This window comes from Leptonychotes weddellii, chromosome 11 (assembly GCF_054177405.1).
Source record: "Leptonychotes weddellii isolate Sample4059 chromosome 11, ASM5417740v2, whole genome shotgun sequence".
NCBI classification, from domain to species: domain Eukaryota; kingdom Metazoa; phylum Chordata; class Mammalia; order Carnivora; family Phocidae; genus Leptonychotes; species Leptonychotes weddellii.
The window spans coordinates 45,533,447-45,548,134 of NC_138379.1; the positions used below are offsets into that span (position 1 = coordinate 45,533,447).

The 14,688-nt window shown below is 40.0% G+C and overlaps 1 protein-coding gene across 1 annotated transcript; it reads left to right on the top strand.

The window, feature by feature from the left end:
- The first annotated feature begins 12,948 nt into the window (after positions 1-12,948).
- OR51S1 (olfactory receptor family 51 subfamily S member 1) lies at positions 12,949-14,631 on the top strand. Its single transcript, XM_006732242.2, has one exon. The coding sequence runs from the start codon at positions 13,245-13,247 to the stop codon at positions 14,211-14,213; it is 969 nt and encodes a 322-aa protein (XP_006732305.2). The 5' UTR covers positions 12,949-13,244; the 3' UTR covers positions 14,214-14,631.
- The last annotated feature ends 57 nt before the right edge of the window (positions 14,632-14,688 follow it).

Here is a 14,688-nt window from a genome sequence, read left to right on the forward strand (position 1 = left end):
AATACTTTTAGAAGCCCTTCATTTCATTTGTATAAAACAAAATAGCATTGAGCTGAACTTTGCTTTAAAAAGCAGTCTGTAACAGTGGATCATGGATCACCACATCAAAAACTAATGATGTATGGTGACTAACATAACATCATAAAATTTTAAAAATTTTTAAAAAATAAATAAAAAGCAGTTTATAAAACCATGTGTAATGATACCCTTCATCCATCAAATTGTTCCTTGAGACTTTTTAAAAAAATATGTATATATAGAAAAAATCTGATCAACAGTAACTACTGATTTCCTTAATGATGAAAACTGTATTTTTGAGTCTCTATATAGAATACATCATGAAATTTTTCTTAAATTAATGGCTAAAGCTCAAATATTGATTTCAACATTATCTGGATAGCATTAAGTATTGCCAGAGAAAGTTTGTAAATTTTAATTTTATGGGAAAAAAGCATTTTAACATATTGTTAATAAACAAACATCACTAAAAAGTAGTTACTTTGGAATGTTAAAAATATGAGTGATGTCCTTTTAATACTATAAGATTCCACTTATATAGGTATGTAAAGTAGTCTAAATCATAGAAACAGAAAATAGAATGGTGGTTACTAGGGGTTGTGGGGAAAGGGAAACACGAAGTTACTGTTTAATGAGTATAGAGTTTCAGATTCATAAGATCAAAAAATTTTGGTGATCTGTGTGTATATGAGATTCAGAAAAGAAGTTAATATTAAAATAATGACAAGAGGGGCACGTGGGTGTCTCAGTCAGGTAAGCGTTGGCCTTCGGCTCAGGTCATGATCCCAGGACCATGAGATGGGATGGAGACCTGCATCTGGCTCTGTGCTCAGCGAGGGGCCTGCTTCTCCCTCTCCCTCTGCCTGTCACTTCCCCTGCTTGTGTGCTCTCTCTCTCAAATAAATAAATAAAATCTTTAAAAAAGAAATAATGACAGGAGAAGTTAAAAGTGTTATGGGCTGTCTGAGGAGATCAGACCAAGATTAGGCATTTAAAATGAGGAGAATCACTGTTAGCTGGTAGGGGGCAGGGAGGACTGAGGAAATTTAACGTGTGAAGTGAAACTAGACTAGGTATTAGAGAAACATTAGGATTTGGATTGCAGAGCTATTAGGGAGAATATTTCAGGTAGAGGAAGAGCATATGTGAAAGCATGTGGGTGAGAAAGTTTAAGGCATTTTCAGGAGACAATGCAGTAGCTCCACACAGCGAGTTACAGGGTGAGAGGAAATTAGTGGTAAGAGTAGAAAATATTGGAAATAGTATGTTAGGGGCCTTAAATGACTTAATAATTTCACATTTATCTAAGGGGCAGAGAATAAACAATGGAAAAATTCTGCAGGAGAAAATGACATGATCAGATACATTCTTTATAAGAAGAGGGGACAATAGGGAACAGGCTACAAAGGTAATGTACAATTAACAAAAGCTGGGACAACAGGATAGAAGAATGAATAGTATGTACAGTATGAATGCTACAGAGAGATTCACAGAACTTGGTAAATATGCAGTGATTGGTCAGGGAGTATACAGATAATTTTGTCATTTCTTCCTTGGCCTAATCAAAGAATCTTAGCCATCTTTAAGTGTACAGTTGCACACACAAATGTAGAAACATAGTTGTTTTGAGAGTCATGCTGAGTCAATTTCCACTAATCTCACCTGCCCAGGAAGGTTTCCCTTAAACAGTCTTCCCGCTTCCATTATGGTCAGCCAGAGTCCATCCTTACTCTACATGATGGGTGGCAGTAACTTTTTAAAATCATAAGTTACATCTTTACACTGCTCTGCTTTTAAAACACTTTAGAGTCTTTCCTTTCACTTAGAATAAAAACGTCTAACTATGTCTGATCTGAAACTATGTGGCATAAACCTGTGAACATCTCTGATCTCTTTGTTCAATCTCGGGCTCTTTCCTTCTACTCCAAATAGAATGGCCACCTTCTGGTTCCTATGCCAACTTTATTCTTGCCTCACTGCCTGAATACTTGCCTGGAACATACGTCCTCCATACCTCCACATGGCTACTTCATTCTCAGCGTTTAGGTCTCAGCTTAAATATCAGCTTCAGAAATGTCACCCTTACTGTGGTATTTAGGCATTCTTCCTTTCTTATCCCATCACCCTTTTCTGTTTGTTACATAGACCATATATATACTTGCACTATCACTCTGTACTGGAAGGTGAGACCCATAAAAGAAGGTGTCTTACCTCCCTTGTTTACTACGGTAGCCTGAAACACCTGGCATATATGAGGTGCTCAAAATTACCTGTTGAAAGAAAGCCATTTTAGACAAAAAAGAGGGGAGAGTAGAGAACTGAGATTGGCATGCATGTACGGTAAATAACAGGAGGCAGGCATTGTTCTGGACACTTCACTCACATTTCATCCCAATTCTTTTTCCTGATGAGGAAACTGAAGCCCAGAGATGTGAAGTAGCTTGTCCACAGCCTTACAGCTAGTAAGTAGCAAAGTGAGGATTTTTACCTAGATGGTCTAAATCTGAAAGCCACAGCACCATACCGTGGGCTCCTAAAACATAAAATCGAAAGAAACACATGTTGATCTGAGAAAAGGAGGGACCCAAGGATGGTTTAACTCTGTCCCTCCCTCCAACCTATTAAGCCAGATTCATTTATCACATGAATAAATGGCTATCCTGAACATTCAGGAAACCAGAGCGCAGATAGCTATGGGGCCCTTCCTATGATTTAGAGGTCAGAGGAGAGGTAACCCTGCATCTCAAGATGACAGAAGGATATAGAATCATTCACTGAACCAATCAGGGAGCCTGAGAGAGGACCTGGTTATGGAGTTGTGGGTGTTTGTGGTGCTAAGACTAACTTAGTCCATGTCCTCAGTTCCACTCACCATGGGGTTAAACTTCAGTCGCAGAGTTTGAGGACAGCATCCAGGTCCAACAGATCACACCTGCTGGAATTGCTGGAAGGAGTGTGAGGAGGGTAACCTGAGTCCAGGAGAAGTGTAGCTGTGCCCTGGGGATAGAGAGATTAAGGCAGCATCTCCTGAAAGGGAGTAGCAGGAACAGGGATGAGCTGGGTAAATCCACGATCTGGGATCTGGTTACCCAGGTCTGCTGCAGGTATTACAGGAACAAAAGCACCCTGGAAGTTCTCTGGGAGGGGAGGAGCAGTAGACAGCATGGCTTACAATGAGCGTTTATGGAGATTTGGGCTGATTATGCCCAGGGTGTGAAGGAAAAGCTACAAGCTGGCATGGGGAGCGGGTTGCCTGGCAATACCTGATCCATCAGCAAACAGGGCATCTATAAAGATCAAGAAATGGTAGGGAGAATGAGAAAGTGCAAAGTACCGAAGAGGAAGAGAGAAGGGAAGAGAAAGAAAGAGAGTGAGCCAAAATGGGCAAGAGGAGTGAGGGGGTCCAGTCAGCTAGTTGTTGTATTTCAGAGAGAGTTGACTTTATGGATAGCAGTGTGCATGTGGTCAGGGATGGGGATGAAACCATGACGGTAAGAGACCATTCTCTACCCCTGCTAGTCTTTGAATTGATTCAGGCCTTAACCTAAGGATGCAAAGCAAAATGACTAAGTGATCTCTGCAGAAGTGGAACCTGTGACCTTAGAGCTATTAGCACCATGTGGTACTCCACTGAGCGAAGGGCAATCAGTTGAAACAGAAACAAGCAACAAAACTAGAAGGTGTCCCTGTGGACTGAGCCTGGGGCATTCTCTGGGGCTAATTATCTGCTCTCTGAAAAAAAGGCTGGGGAGAGGTTGTGGCAATGGTCAAAGAGCAGACAGGCCAGGGTGAGACAAGACACCAGGACCTATCAGGACTATGAGCTCAGGATTAGTATGGGGTGGAGGGGAACCTGCTTCATGGGCTATGAGGATAGGACTGGATATTAGGGATGGAGGGACTTTTCCATTCCTGCTGCAGTTCAAAGGTCATCATGGTGCTTCCTTTGGGCAAAACAACGAGCCCTTAACTAACCACAGCGGCTCCCTATGGAGTTCAGGCAACAAGAGGACACCTGTGCTCACCTTTCTTGTATCCCACACCCCACCCACTCGCCAGATGGGGTACAACAAGGGTTGCATAAGAGTACACCTGAGTCAGTCTACTAGAACACCAAAGTGTGTGAGGGTCGCTGGGAGAACCAAGTGTGGTGAGTGAACTGCAAAAGGGAGAAGCAGGTGTGGGGAGGGACAATAAGACTCAGGGTAAGAGTGATAAAATAAATGGGGAGAGGACAGTAAGTGGGGAGATGAAATAAGAAAGAAAGAGGAGGGTGTGGCAGTTTCTGTTTCTGAGCCTGAAAGGACAGAAAGGAGATAGGGCAAAGAATTTGACCATTCTCAGAAAGTTACTTCAATTTTTGAAGAGTTGGAAGGTAGATGGGGGCTGGAGGATTGGGATGGAGCAGGTGGAGAGATCAGTAAATCATGGTGCCCTTTGTAGAAGGGAGGGGCTCAGAATCTGGGCAGTGAGACACATTTTTATTTAAGCCAACTCTTTAAAACAGCTCACGGAATTCAAAAAACTTATTTCCTGTCTAAGGGAAAGATGTTATAATAGGAATGAAAATGAAAAAGATAGTTCTTGTCTTCAAATAGCTCACAGAGCAGTAGGAAGGCATGGGAAGAGTTCCGGTAGCGCACTCGCTTACGCGAGAGAGGTCCACAGGGTCATAGAAGAGAGAGTGATTCACTGGGAGGGAGCAATACAATAGAAGTCCTGTGGGATCTGAGTTCCAGTAAGGAAAAGTCGTTTTCTGAGATGGAAAACTGGAGAGAAGGGACAGGTAACCATAGGTGCAAAGCCAAGGATTATGACCAAGCATGCAGTCTATTTGGAACTGGGACTGAATATTTAACATCATACTTTAGAACTAGGAAGTCATGTGGAGCAGACTTTGCTGACCAAACAGATCATGGAGGGATGTCTTCAAATTGCATAGTGCAGTTTTAAGTTTACTGGTGGCCAAAACCTCTGGATGGTGGAATTTGGGGAACCATAAAAATTCAGTGGTGGTATCTTCTGTCCCCCAAATATGGCCTGTTTCTTTGCCTGATAATAACCTGTCAGGGTCCTTTGTTCCCAGGTTCTTTAGGGCAAAACTCTATCTCCCCAGTAAAGACATAATCTGAATATAGGGAGCAGCCGAACTGATCATTGCCTTATATTCCAACTATCCACCAAGATTTGAGACTAAGAACATGGGTGGTTATTTTCTAAATTTGGGTCTTACGGAGCACCTGGGTGGCTCAGTTGGTTAAGCAGCTGTCTTCGGCTTAGGTCATGATCCCAGGATCCTGGGATAGAGTCCCACATCAGGCTCCCTTCTCGTCGGGTAGTCTGCCTCTCCCCTTCCCTCCCACCCCCTGCTCATGCTCTCTCTCTTCCTCGCTGTGTCTCTCTCTCTCTCAAATAAATTTTTAAAAATCTTATAAATAAATAAATAAATAAATAAATAAATAAATAAATAAATAAATAAATAAAATAAATTTGGGCCTTATAACTTACCTAATCATTCCTCTTCCCTAGATTGTTTTATTCCTCCCTCCCACATGCTGTGCTTGTTTTCCTTATGTTCCTGATGTGCATAGGTCTCTAACCATATCAATATTCCATAATGTACCTGATTTGATCTCATACTTTGTTAAGTGCTTTTCCATGGGATATACCACCTGTTTCCAGTGGATTGCTTGGTGCTCAGGACTAAAGATATCTCTTTCAGTACAGTCCAGGTTAATCTGGACACAAAAGGGGGCCTCTCAGGTTATGGAGGGGCAATTATTGCCTTGGAGACAAATCCACTCTCTTAGCCATTTTATCCCCTACTCCATTTTATCCCCTAGGGGCCAACACCTAGAGAGCTGATGCTATAAATCCTCACACATTGGCCACTTCTTGAAGCCATCCTAATACTGCAGCATTCATTTGCAACCAAAGACCCTGTCTGACAAACAGTCTTCAATGCTGGTCTGGTAAATAGCAGGGAGAATTGTGGTGAGGGCCCTAATTGCCAGGGTTAGGTCTAGGACCTAATAAAGTGAGCAAATTTACCCATAATACTCTGCTATCTCTATGTGGCTGCTCAGAGCTCTCCATGACACCAGCATCAAATCTGCCCTATAACTCTGAGAAACAAACTGAGAGTTCTAGAGGGGAGGGGGGTGGGAGGATGGGTTAGCCTGGTGATGGGTATTGAGGAGGGCACGTTCTGCATGGAGCACTGGGTGTTATGCACAAACAATGAATCATGGAACACTTCATCTAAAACTAATGATGTAATGTATGGGGATTAACATAACAATAAAAAAATTTAAAAAAAATCTACCCTATAGCCAAATATCCTATGTTCCATTTGCCTTTCAGATGGAAGGGAACTAATCTGGTAATGAGGATAAAACTTTTGTTCTCTCCCAAAAAACATCATTCAGTATTTATACACATGTTTTGGTGACAATGTTCCCATTCTTAGGTTTGAATCATAGAATTAAATCTATAGAAAGCAAGATTTCAGGTTGAGAAAAGGAGAGCTTACTTATCTTTGTAGCAATATATCAGATATTAGACGTGAGATAAGGATGCCTAATTGGTGTGATGTGAGATGTGACTCAAGATGTATGTTTATGATCCCCTGCATTTCTGAAATATATTGATGTACGCATGTGGCTGCATATTGAGGGGAGGTTTGTGAACATCTGATGAACATGTGTGTATGTGAGGAGATAAAGGTTACTCATTAGCTGAATATGTGTGTTTTGGAGAATGACTGAACCTTTAAATTTACCTGTCTGTGATTGTGTGAGGTGGCAAAAGATTAAGAGCGTTGGGCATTCACAATTTGTGGAGGTGAGTGCATAGATGGTAAGATACATGACCTACAACCATTTTGCTTCCACGTGCCTTTTCACTTAGACGTGCATTTCTATCGGTAGGTATTCAGAAGGGCTTCTATCTTCGGGAATGAGCATCTGCATATTTCTGCACCCTTGAATGTATGTGTAAGTTATATTTTTGTTTGAACACCTGTTAATTTGATATGCATCTGCCTCAAAAATATTTCTGTCCATGAACATAAACCTTCTATACATGAGTGTTTCTGCGTATCAAAGTGGATAAGCGTGCGTTTGTGTGTGTGTGCATGTGTGTGAGTGCATGCATATATGTTTGTGCTATGTGTGGGAATACACATCGACTACAAAATGTGAGTACCTTTTTGTGTTCGAATAGTATAAATGGCAGGAGGTACATGTGCTTCTTGTATGCTAGTTAGGTATATATGAGAGTGCTTTCAAAATTCTGGGAAGGAGTGAACCTGTCAAATTTGAAGGTCCCATGTGGAGCTTTAAATATTCCCACAAAAGCCTCAGAGGCTTTTTTCAACAGGCATCTATCCCAAACCTCTTTCTGCTTTGCCTTCTATCAATTCTATCCACTACCTGGCCTGCTTTTAATGAGCAGGAATGTTCTGTGAAATGTGTAAGATTCAGCAGGAGCCTCTGTGCTCCGCACTGCAAGCCTAACTCCATCTAGGGGTCACTTCAGGCAGAGGCATAGACTCCAAGAGGGTGAGGACTAGAAATACGTTGAGAAGAAAGGACTCCACTAGAAAAGAATAACATTTTGGAGAAACTTATATGAGGTGTACGTACATGAGGGGTGGATGGGAAGATTTTGAGAAAGGTGACAGTTTATGGAATAATAAAACTCAGTGGGCATTTCAGAAAGAAGGATCAAATCCAGGAGAAAATTTAGAGAAAAAGAATTGCAAATGTGTAAAATGTGTAAAAAAAAATGTATAAAATGTTTATGAAGCATATTTATGTGAAGTTTAATATAAACCAAGAACTAGATTCACAACAATGAATAAAATAATCATCTCTTTATTCATTCCATTGAGGGAGGCACAGAAATATTAATAATTGAGAATGATAAGGACTATATTAGAGAATGTGCTGATGTGATAGGAGAGGGTAAATAATCTATCCCAGAGCCTGTTTGAGAAAAGGTGGTCACACACTGATTAATCAGTTATCAGAATTAATATGAGAATTATGAAGAACTCTATTCTACTTATGTTCTCCTCTTGCAAACAAAAATATTTTATGCCTCTTCATGCATATGGGTTTTTCTGATAGATAGATCAAGAACTAGAATTGCCAAGTATTTCTTATTTTGATGAAATGTACCAAATTGCTCCCAAAAGAGCTACAAAATTTTATAACTGACAGCCTTGATTAAGAGCAGTTTTAATATCTTTTCCAGCATATGATTTTATTAAATTTTATGATTTTATCCCACATGACAGGTAAAAAATGTTTCGTCATTTTGTAAATATGTATTCCCTTGCCGTCAAGGGACTGGATCCCAGGACCCTGGAATCATGACCTGAGCTGAAGGCAGACGCTTAACTGACTGAGCCACTCAGGCACCATATATATATATATTCTTATATAAAATCACACCTCATATTTTGCTAGATTTTACATCAGATTGCCCATCTCTGTTTTATTTATTTGTCGTTCCTTAAATATTCCAATTTTAAACTTTTTCAGTAGTGTAAGTTGCAAATGTTGTCCCATTCTGGGACACTCTGTTCCATTCTTTCCCTTATCTATTTTAAAATTTTTGATGCTACTGTGAATAAAATTATTTTCTTAATTTTATTCTCAGATGGTTCACTGATATTTATAAACATACAATTGATATTTGTATCTTGACTTTGTATCCAGTGGCCTTGTGAAACTCATTGATTAGTTTTAGTAATTTGTTGATGGATTCCTTGGAATTTTCTACATATAGTTTCATGCCATCATGATTAACAATCATTTTATAACTTCCTTACCAAAGTGGACGTTTTAATTTGTTTTCTTTCATGCATTACCTAGAATCTTCAGTACAATGTTGAATAGAAGTGACAAAAGCAGATAACTTTTCCTCATTCTAAAGCTTACAGTCAAGTATGATGTTAGCTGTAGGTTTATTCACAGATGCCCTTTATCAGATTGAGGAGTTCCTTTCTATTTCTATTTTGTGAAGAATTTTTATCATGAATGATTATAGGATTTTGATGAATTCTTTTTCTGTGTCTACTGAGATAACTATGAAGTTTTGGGTCTTTATTCCATTAATATGGCATATTATAGCAACTGATTTTGAAATGTAAAACCAACATTGCCCTTATGGGATAAATCTCACTTAATCAAAGTATATAATTCTTTTTACATGTTGCTGAATTTGATTTGCTATTATGTTAATACTTCAGAGCTATTTGTCTGTAGTTTTCTGTGATGTCCTTGTCTAGCTTTAGAATCAAGGTCCCACTATCCTCCTAGCATGAGTTGGATTTTTTATGTATATATATATACTTTTAACAAGATAAATTTATTACTCAGAGCCTGAAGGCTGGGGCGTCCAAATTTTAGATTCCAGCTAATTTATTCCTGGTCAGAACCCTTTTCCTATCTAGCAGAAGGACAATTTCTTACTCTATCCTCATCTGGCAGAGAGAGCTCTCTGGTCCTTCATCTCCTTATAAAATCACTAATCCCACCATGGGGACTAGAATGAGTTGGATTTTAAAAAACTCTCCCCTATTTAAAAAAAAAAAAAAAACCCAAACCTTGAGAAACATTTAGTATTAGTTCTTATGCTGATTTTTTATGTGATTCACCAATGAAGCCACCTGAGCCTGGGGTTTCTTTGTAGAAAAATTTTAAATTATTAATTGAATTTCTTTATCTGTTATAGGTCTGTTCAGGGTTCTTATTTATTCTTAAGTCAGTTCGGTAATTTATGTCTTCCTAGGAATTTTTTTCACTTAATCTATTTGTTGGCATATAGTTGTTTATAGTATACCCTTATTATCATTTTGATTTCCGTAAGGTCAGCTGTGATGTTCCTTATTTTATTCCTGACCTTGATAATTTATGTCTTTTCTCTTATTTTCTTTGTAAGGCTTACTAAGAGTTTTCAATTTTGTTCTATTCAAAGAACAAATTTTGGTTTTATTGATTTTCTCTGTTGTTTTCAATTTTCCATTTTGTTGATCTTTACTCTAATTACTTCACCTGTACCTGCTTTGGGTTTTGATTGTTCTTTGTGTTACAACTACTTAAGGCAGAAGCTCAGGTTATTGATTTGAAAACTTCTTTTCTGATCTAGACATACTAACTTATAAATCTCTCTCAAAGCACTGCTCTAACTGTACACCATAGTTTTGGTATGTTCTCTTTTCTTTTTTATGTAATTCAAAATAGTTTTTAATTGCCCTGGCTATTTCTTCTTTAACCAATGATTATTTAAAAGCATGTTGCTTAAAGTCCAGATTTCTTACTATTATAGTATATATATGTATGTATATATGTATATATATATATATAGTATATATAATATACTCTAATTTAGTTCCACTGTACCCAGAAACATCCTTTGTATGATTTACTGTTTAAAAGTTTACTGAGGCTTATTTTGTCACCCAGACTATAGTCTATTATACACAATGTTGTGTATTCTATAAATGTCATTTTTGATTCATAATGTTGTTCAAGATTTCTGTTTCTTTGCCGATTTTCTGTCTAATTGTCCAGTTAATGAGAATGGGATATCGAAATCTCCAACTGTTACTATTGAATCATTTATTTCTTCTTTCAATTTTTTCGGTTTTGTTTGCATGTATTTTAGGCATCTAGTGTTACTGTGTATGCATTTATGAATGTCCATCTTTCCAACATTATGAAATATCTTTGTCTCATACTATTTCCTGTCTTGAGCCCTTTTTCATCTGATGCTGGTATAGCCACTCTAGCTATCTTATAGTTGTTGTTTGTGTGGTATATGTTTTTTCATCTTTTTACTTTCAACTTATATATCTTGTCATCTACAATATGACTCCTGTGTACAGAATATAGTTATCCCTTGCTTTTTTTATTCTGTCTAACAGTGTCTACTTTTTGTGAGGAGCGTTTAGTCCTTTTACTTTGTAACCATTGCTACGGTTGGAAATCCGTCTGCCACTTTGCCAGAATTCCCTTTGAAATACCCAGCCAGTCCGCTGATCCATGGCTCACCCCAGAGAAGGCCACAACCTCAAGGTAGTAGAGCCTCAGGCCCTTCCTACAGGCCTGCCACCAGCATCGTCACACTAACCGACAAGCTCCAGATCAAAGAAGCCAGCTCAGGCCCCTGGAACAAAGCTGTCCGCACTCCCTGTTTTACCACTGCCGACAGGACTGGAGGCAGTGGGGGAAATGAGGGCAGCCCCAGGCCAGAATGTCAACAACATGGGAGTCATTTCCCAAAGTTCTGTAGTTTTCAGGAATGGTCTTATGTTTTTGATGGATTTCCAGGCTGTTAAAATGGTGTTGACAGTTTTACCAGTTTTGCAGTTGCTTTTCGGGAGAGGATTTTTCAACCCCCTCACTCAATCACGCTACAAATGAATATCTTGTTCCTACTCATTCCATTTTTTTAAGGGGGGGGAGGGGCAGAGGGAGAGGGAGAGAGAGAATCTTAAGCAGGCTCCATGCCCAGCACAGAGCCTACAAGGGGCTCGATCTCATGACCCTGAGATAGTGACCCGAGCCAAAAACCAAGAGTCAGATGCTTAACTGACTAAGCCACCCAGGCACCTCTATTCATTCCTTTTTTAATGTTTTCTGTTAGATTGATTAAGATCTTTATTTCATTTATTTTCCTTTATAGTTTGAAAGTTTTACACTTAATTTTAAAATATTTAACTTCATATTTTTAGGATATATACATTTAGAATTTCATAATAAATATTTAGAGTTAATTTACATCCATATTATTCCCCTAAGAACATAACTTAGCATTTTTTTGTTTTTCTTTTCCCCATATCACAATTTCATGGTCCTTTTGTCTGGAATTTCAGTTCTAACTTTTTTGGGCATTTGACTGAGGGAAGGAGATAAGACTATAGTGTGTGTTCAGTCCTTCTTGTTGAAATTAGGAAAAATATTTGGACATTATATGTGAAATGAGGTTAATTGTGGAGCTTTTATTTTGGGAAATTGGTGAGTGGTGATATCACCAACTGACTTTGAGAATCAAGATATGTTCCCTTTTTTCTTTTTTTCTTTTGTCATTGTTGTAATTTCCCTAACACTGTCTCCTACTAATTGAGGAAACTGGAAGAGGTTTTAAGAAGCTTTTGTGAAGACCTGTTTTGAATTATTTGAGTTTAAAATAAATGGGACAGGAGCACCTGGGTGGCTCAGTTGGTTAAGCATCTGCCTTTGGCTCAGAACATGATCCCAGGGTCCTGGGATGGAGCCCCACTTCAGGCTCCCTGCTCAGCAGGGAGTCTGCTTCTCCCTCTCCTTCGTCCTCTCCCTTTCCCTCTGCTCCTTCCCCAGCTCGTGCTCTCTCTCTCACTCTCTCAAATAAATTAAATTAAATAAATAAAATAATAAAATAAAATAAAATAAAGATAAATGGGACATAAGGGTAGAGATTTCCAGGATGAGATGAACATAGAATGATCTAGGGGGATATATTTGTGATTCATCAATTTACAGAGTTTAGCTAAAGTCATGAGAGTAGATAAGACCACTGAAGAAAAAGAAAAGACCCAAATAAAGATCCCTCAAAAATGCCAAGATATACCTTGGACAGGACACAGCAAGATGAACTGAGCAGTTAACTTCTGAGAGGTAGAATTAAAAAGAAAAGGAGAAACTGGATTTATAACAGCCAAAGCTCAGTGAGAAAATACATTAATTTAGGAAATATGAGTGCCCCTTGATTTAGTACTAAAGGGGTAACTGGTGACTTTGATGAGAGCACTTAAAGTTCACTGAAATGTGAGTGTGTTAAGGCAGCATGAGGTCAGAATGTCTGGGGTTGAGGGGAGCAGAAAAGATATTTATAGGAGTACAGACCCCCTCGCAGGTGTTTACCATTGATGGCGGGACATTAGTTAGGAAAAAGCTACAAGAAAAGGCAGGGTTAAAGGAAAGTGGGGCAACGATTTAGGGAGAGAAACAGATTTAAAGACAGCTTTAGAAAAACTGCCAAGACAAGAGATGAGTATGGCATAGATATTAGAATGTATGTGTATTCAGGGAAGGGAATGTGTAAGCGTGTGTGCTGGGGGCTGGGGAAGGAGGAGGCAGGTTGTTTTAGATTGCATCATGCAAATGTGTCAAAATACTAAGTAAATCTTTCCAATCAGTTTTCAGGTTCCAGAATTCAAAGTGGGATCCAGAACTATGTCAACATTCCCCAACCAGGCAGCCCCCAGTAACACTTCAATGGCCCCCACCTTCTTGTTGGTGGGCATGCCAGGTCTGTCAGCTGTACCCTCCTGGTGGACAATACCACTCATCACCATCTACCTTCTTTCTGCCCTGGGAAATGGTACTATCCTCTGCGTCATTGCCCTGGATCCCACCTTGCACCGCCCAATGTACTTCTTCCTCTTCCTGCTGAGTGTGTCTGATGTTGGCTTGGCCACAGCCCTGATGCCCACCCTGCTGGGTCTGGCCTTTGCTGGTGTTCATGCTGTCCCTGCCTCAGCTTGCCTCCTACAGATGTTTTTTGTCCACGTCTTTTCTGTCATGGAGTCCTCTGTTTTGCTCGCCATGGCCTTAGATCGAGCACTAGCCATCTGCCGCCCTCTCCACTACCCAACGCTCCTCACCAATGATGTCATTAGCAAGATTGGCCTGGCTATCGCTTTCCGATGTCTGGGTCTCCACCTACCCCTGCCATTCCTCCTGGCCCACATGTCCTACTGCCACCCACAGATTCTGACCCATTCTTACTGCTTGCACCCAGATATAGCCCATTTGGCCTGCCCGGGATCTTGGAGTGCAGTCTACAGCCTCTTTGTGGTTCTGTCAGCCATGGGATTGGACCCCCTGCTTATTTTCTTCTCCTATGGCCTCACTGGCAGGGTGTTGCAAGGTTTGGGATCGAGCGAGGAGCGCTGGAAGGCTGGTCAAACCTGTGCTGCCCACCTCTCTGCTGTGCTCCTCTTCTACATGCCCATGATCCTCCTGTCCCTCACTGACCGTCTCAGGGTGCCAGTACCTCAGCCTGCCCATACTCTTCTCTCCTATGTCCACTTCCTGCTTCCTCCACTGATAAACCCTATTCTCTATAGCGTCAAGATGAAGGAGATTAGAGAGAGAATACTCAAGAGGTTACAGCCCAAGAAGGTGGGTTGTGCTCAATGAGGAGGATGCCCTCCACATTTGGTAGCTCAAGGCTACCTGGTACAAAGGCTTTCATGATAAGAACTCAGTTCACCATGCATGAAATGGTCACTCAGGCACACATAAGCACATATACATGGATGCCTGTCCTTGCAAGTGTGCATGTGTGTATTAAGGAAAGCTTACAAGCTCCAGAGAATGGCAGTGGTCTACCCACAGTTACTGATCCATGGCATAGAGAGGCCAGGATCTAGGTGTTGTCACAACCTTCCAAGTATGCGTCTGTTGTTGTTCTGTTTTTGTTAATTTCCCCACCACGTCTATACCCCAGGAACTGAGGAAACTGGAGGAGTTAAACAGCTACACAGCAGAGAAATGAGAAGACAGAAACATTCGATGGCACTCTACATGTGTGTGTACATTGTTTTACAGACCTTTTCATGGATTTTATATATATGTGTCATGTATATAATCACATATCTCTGATCTATTAGTG

Coding starts and splice junctions, on each gene's coding strand:
- OR51S1 (XM_006732242.2), top strand. CDS start 13,245: ATGTCAACATTCCCCAACCAGGCAGCCCCCAGTAACACTTCAATGGCC.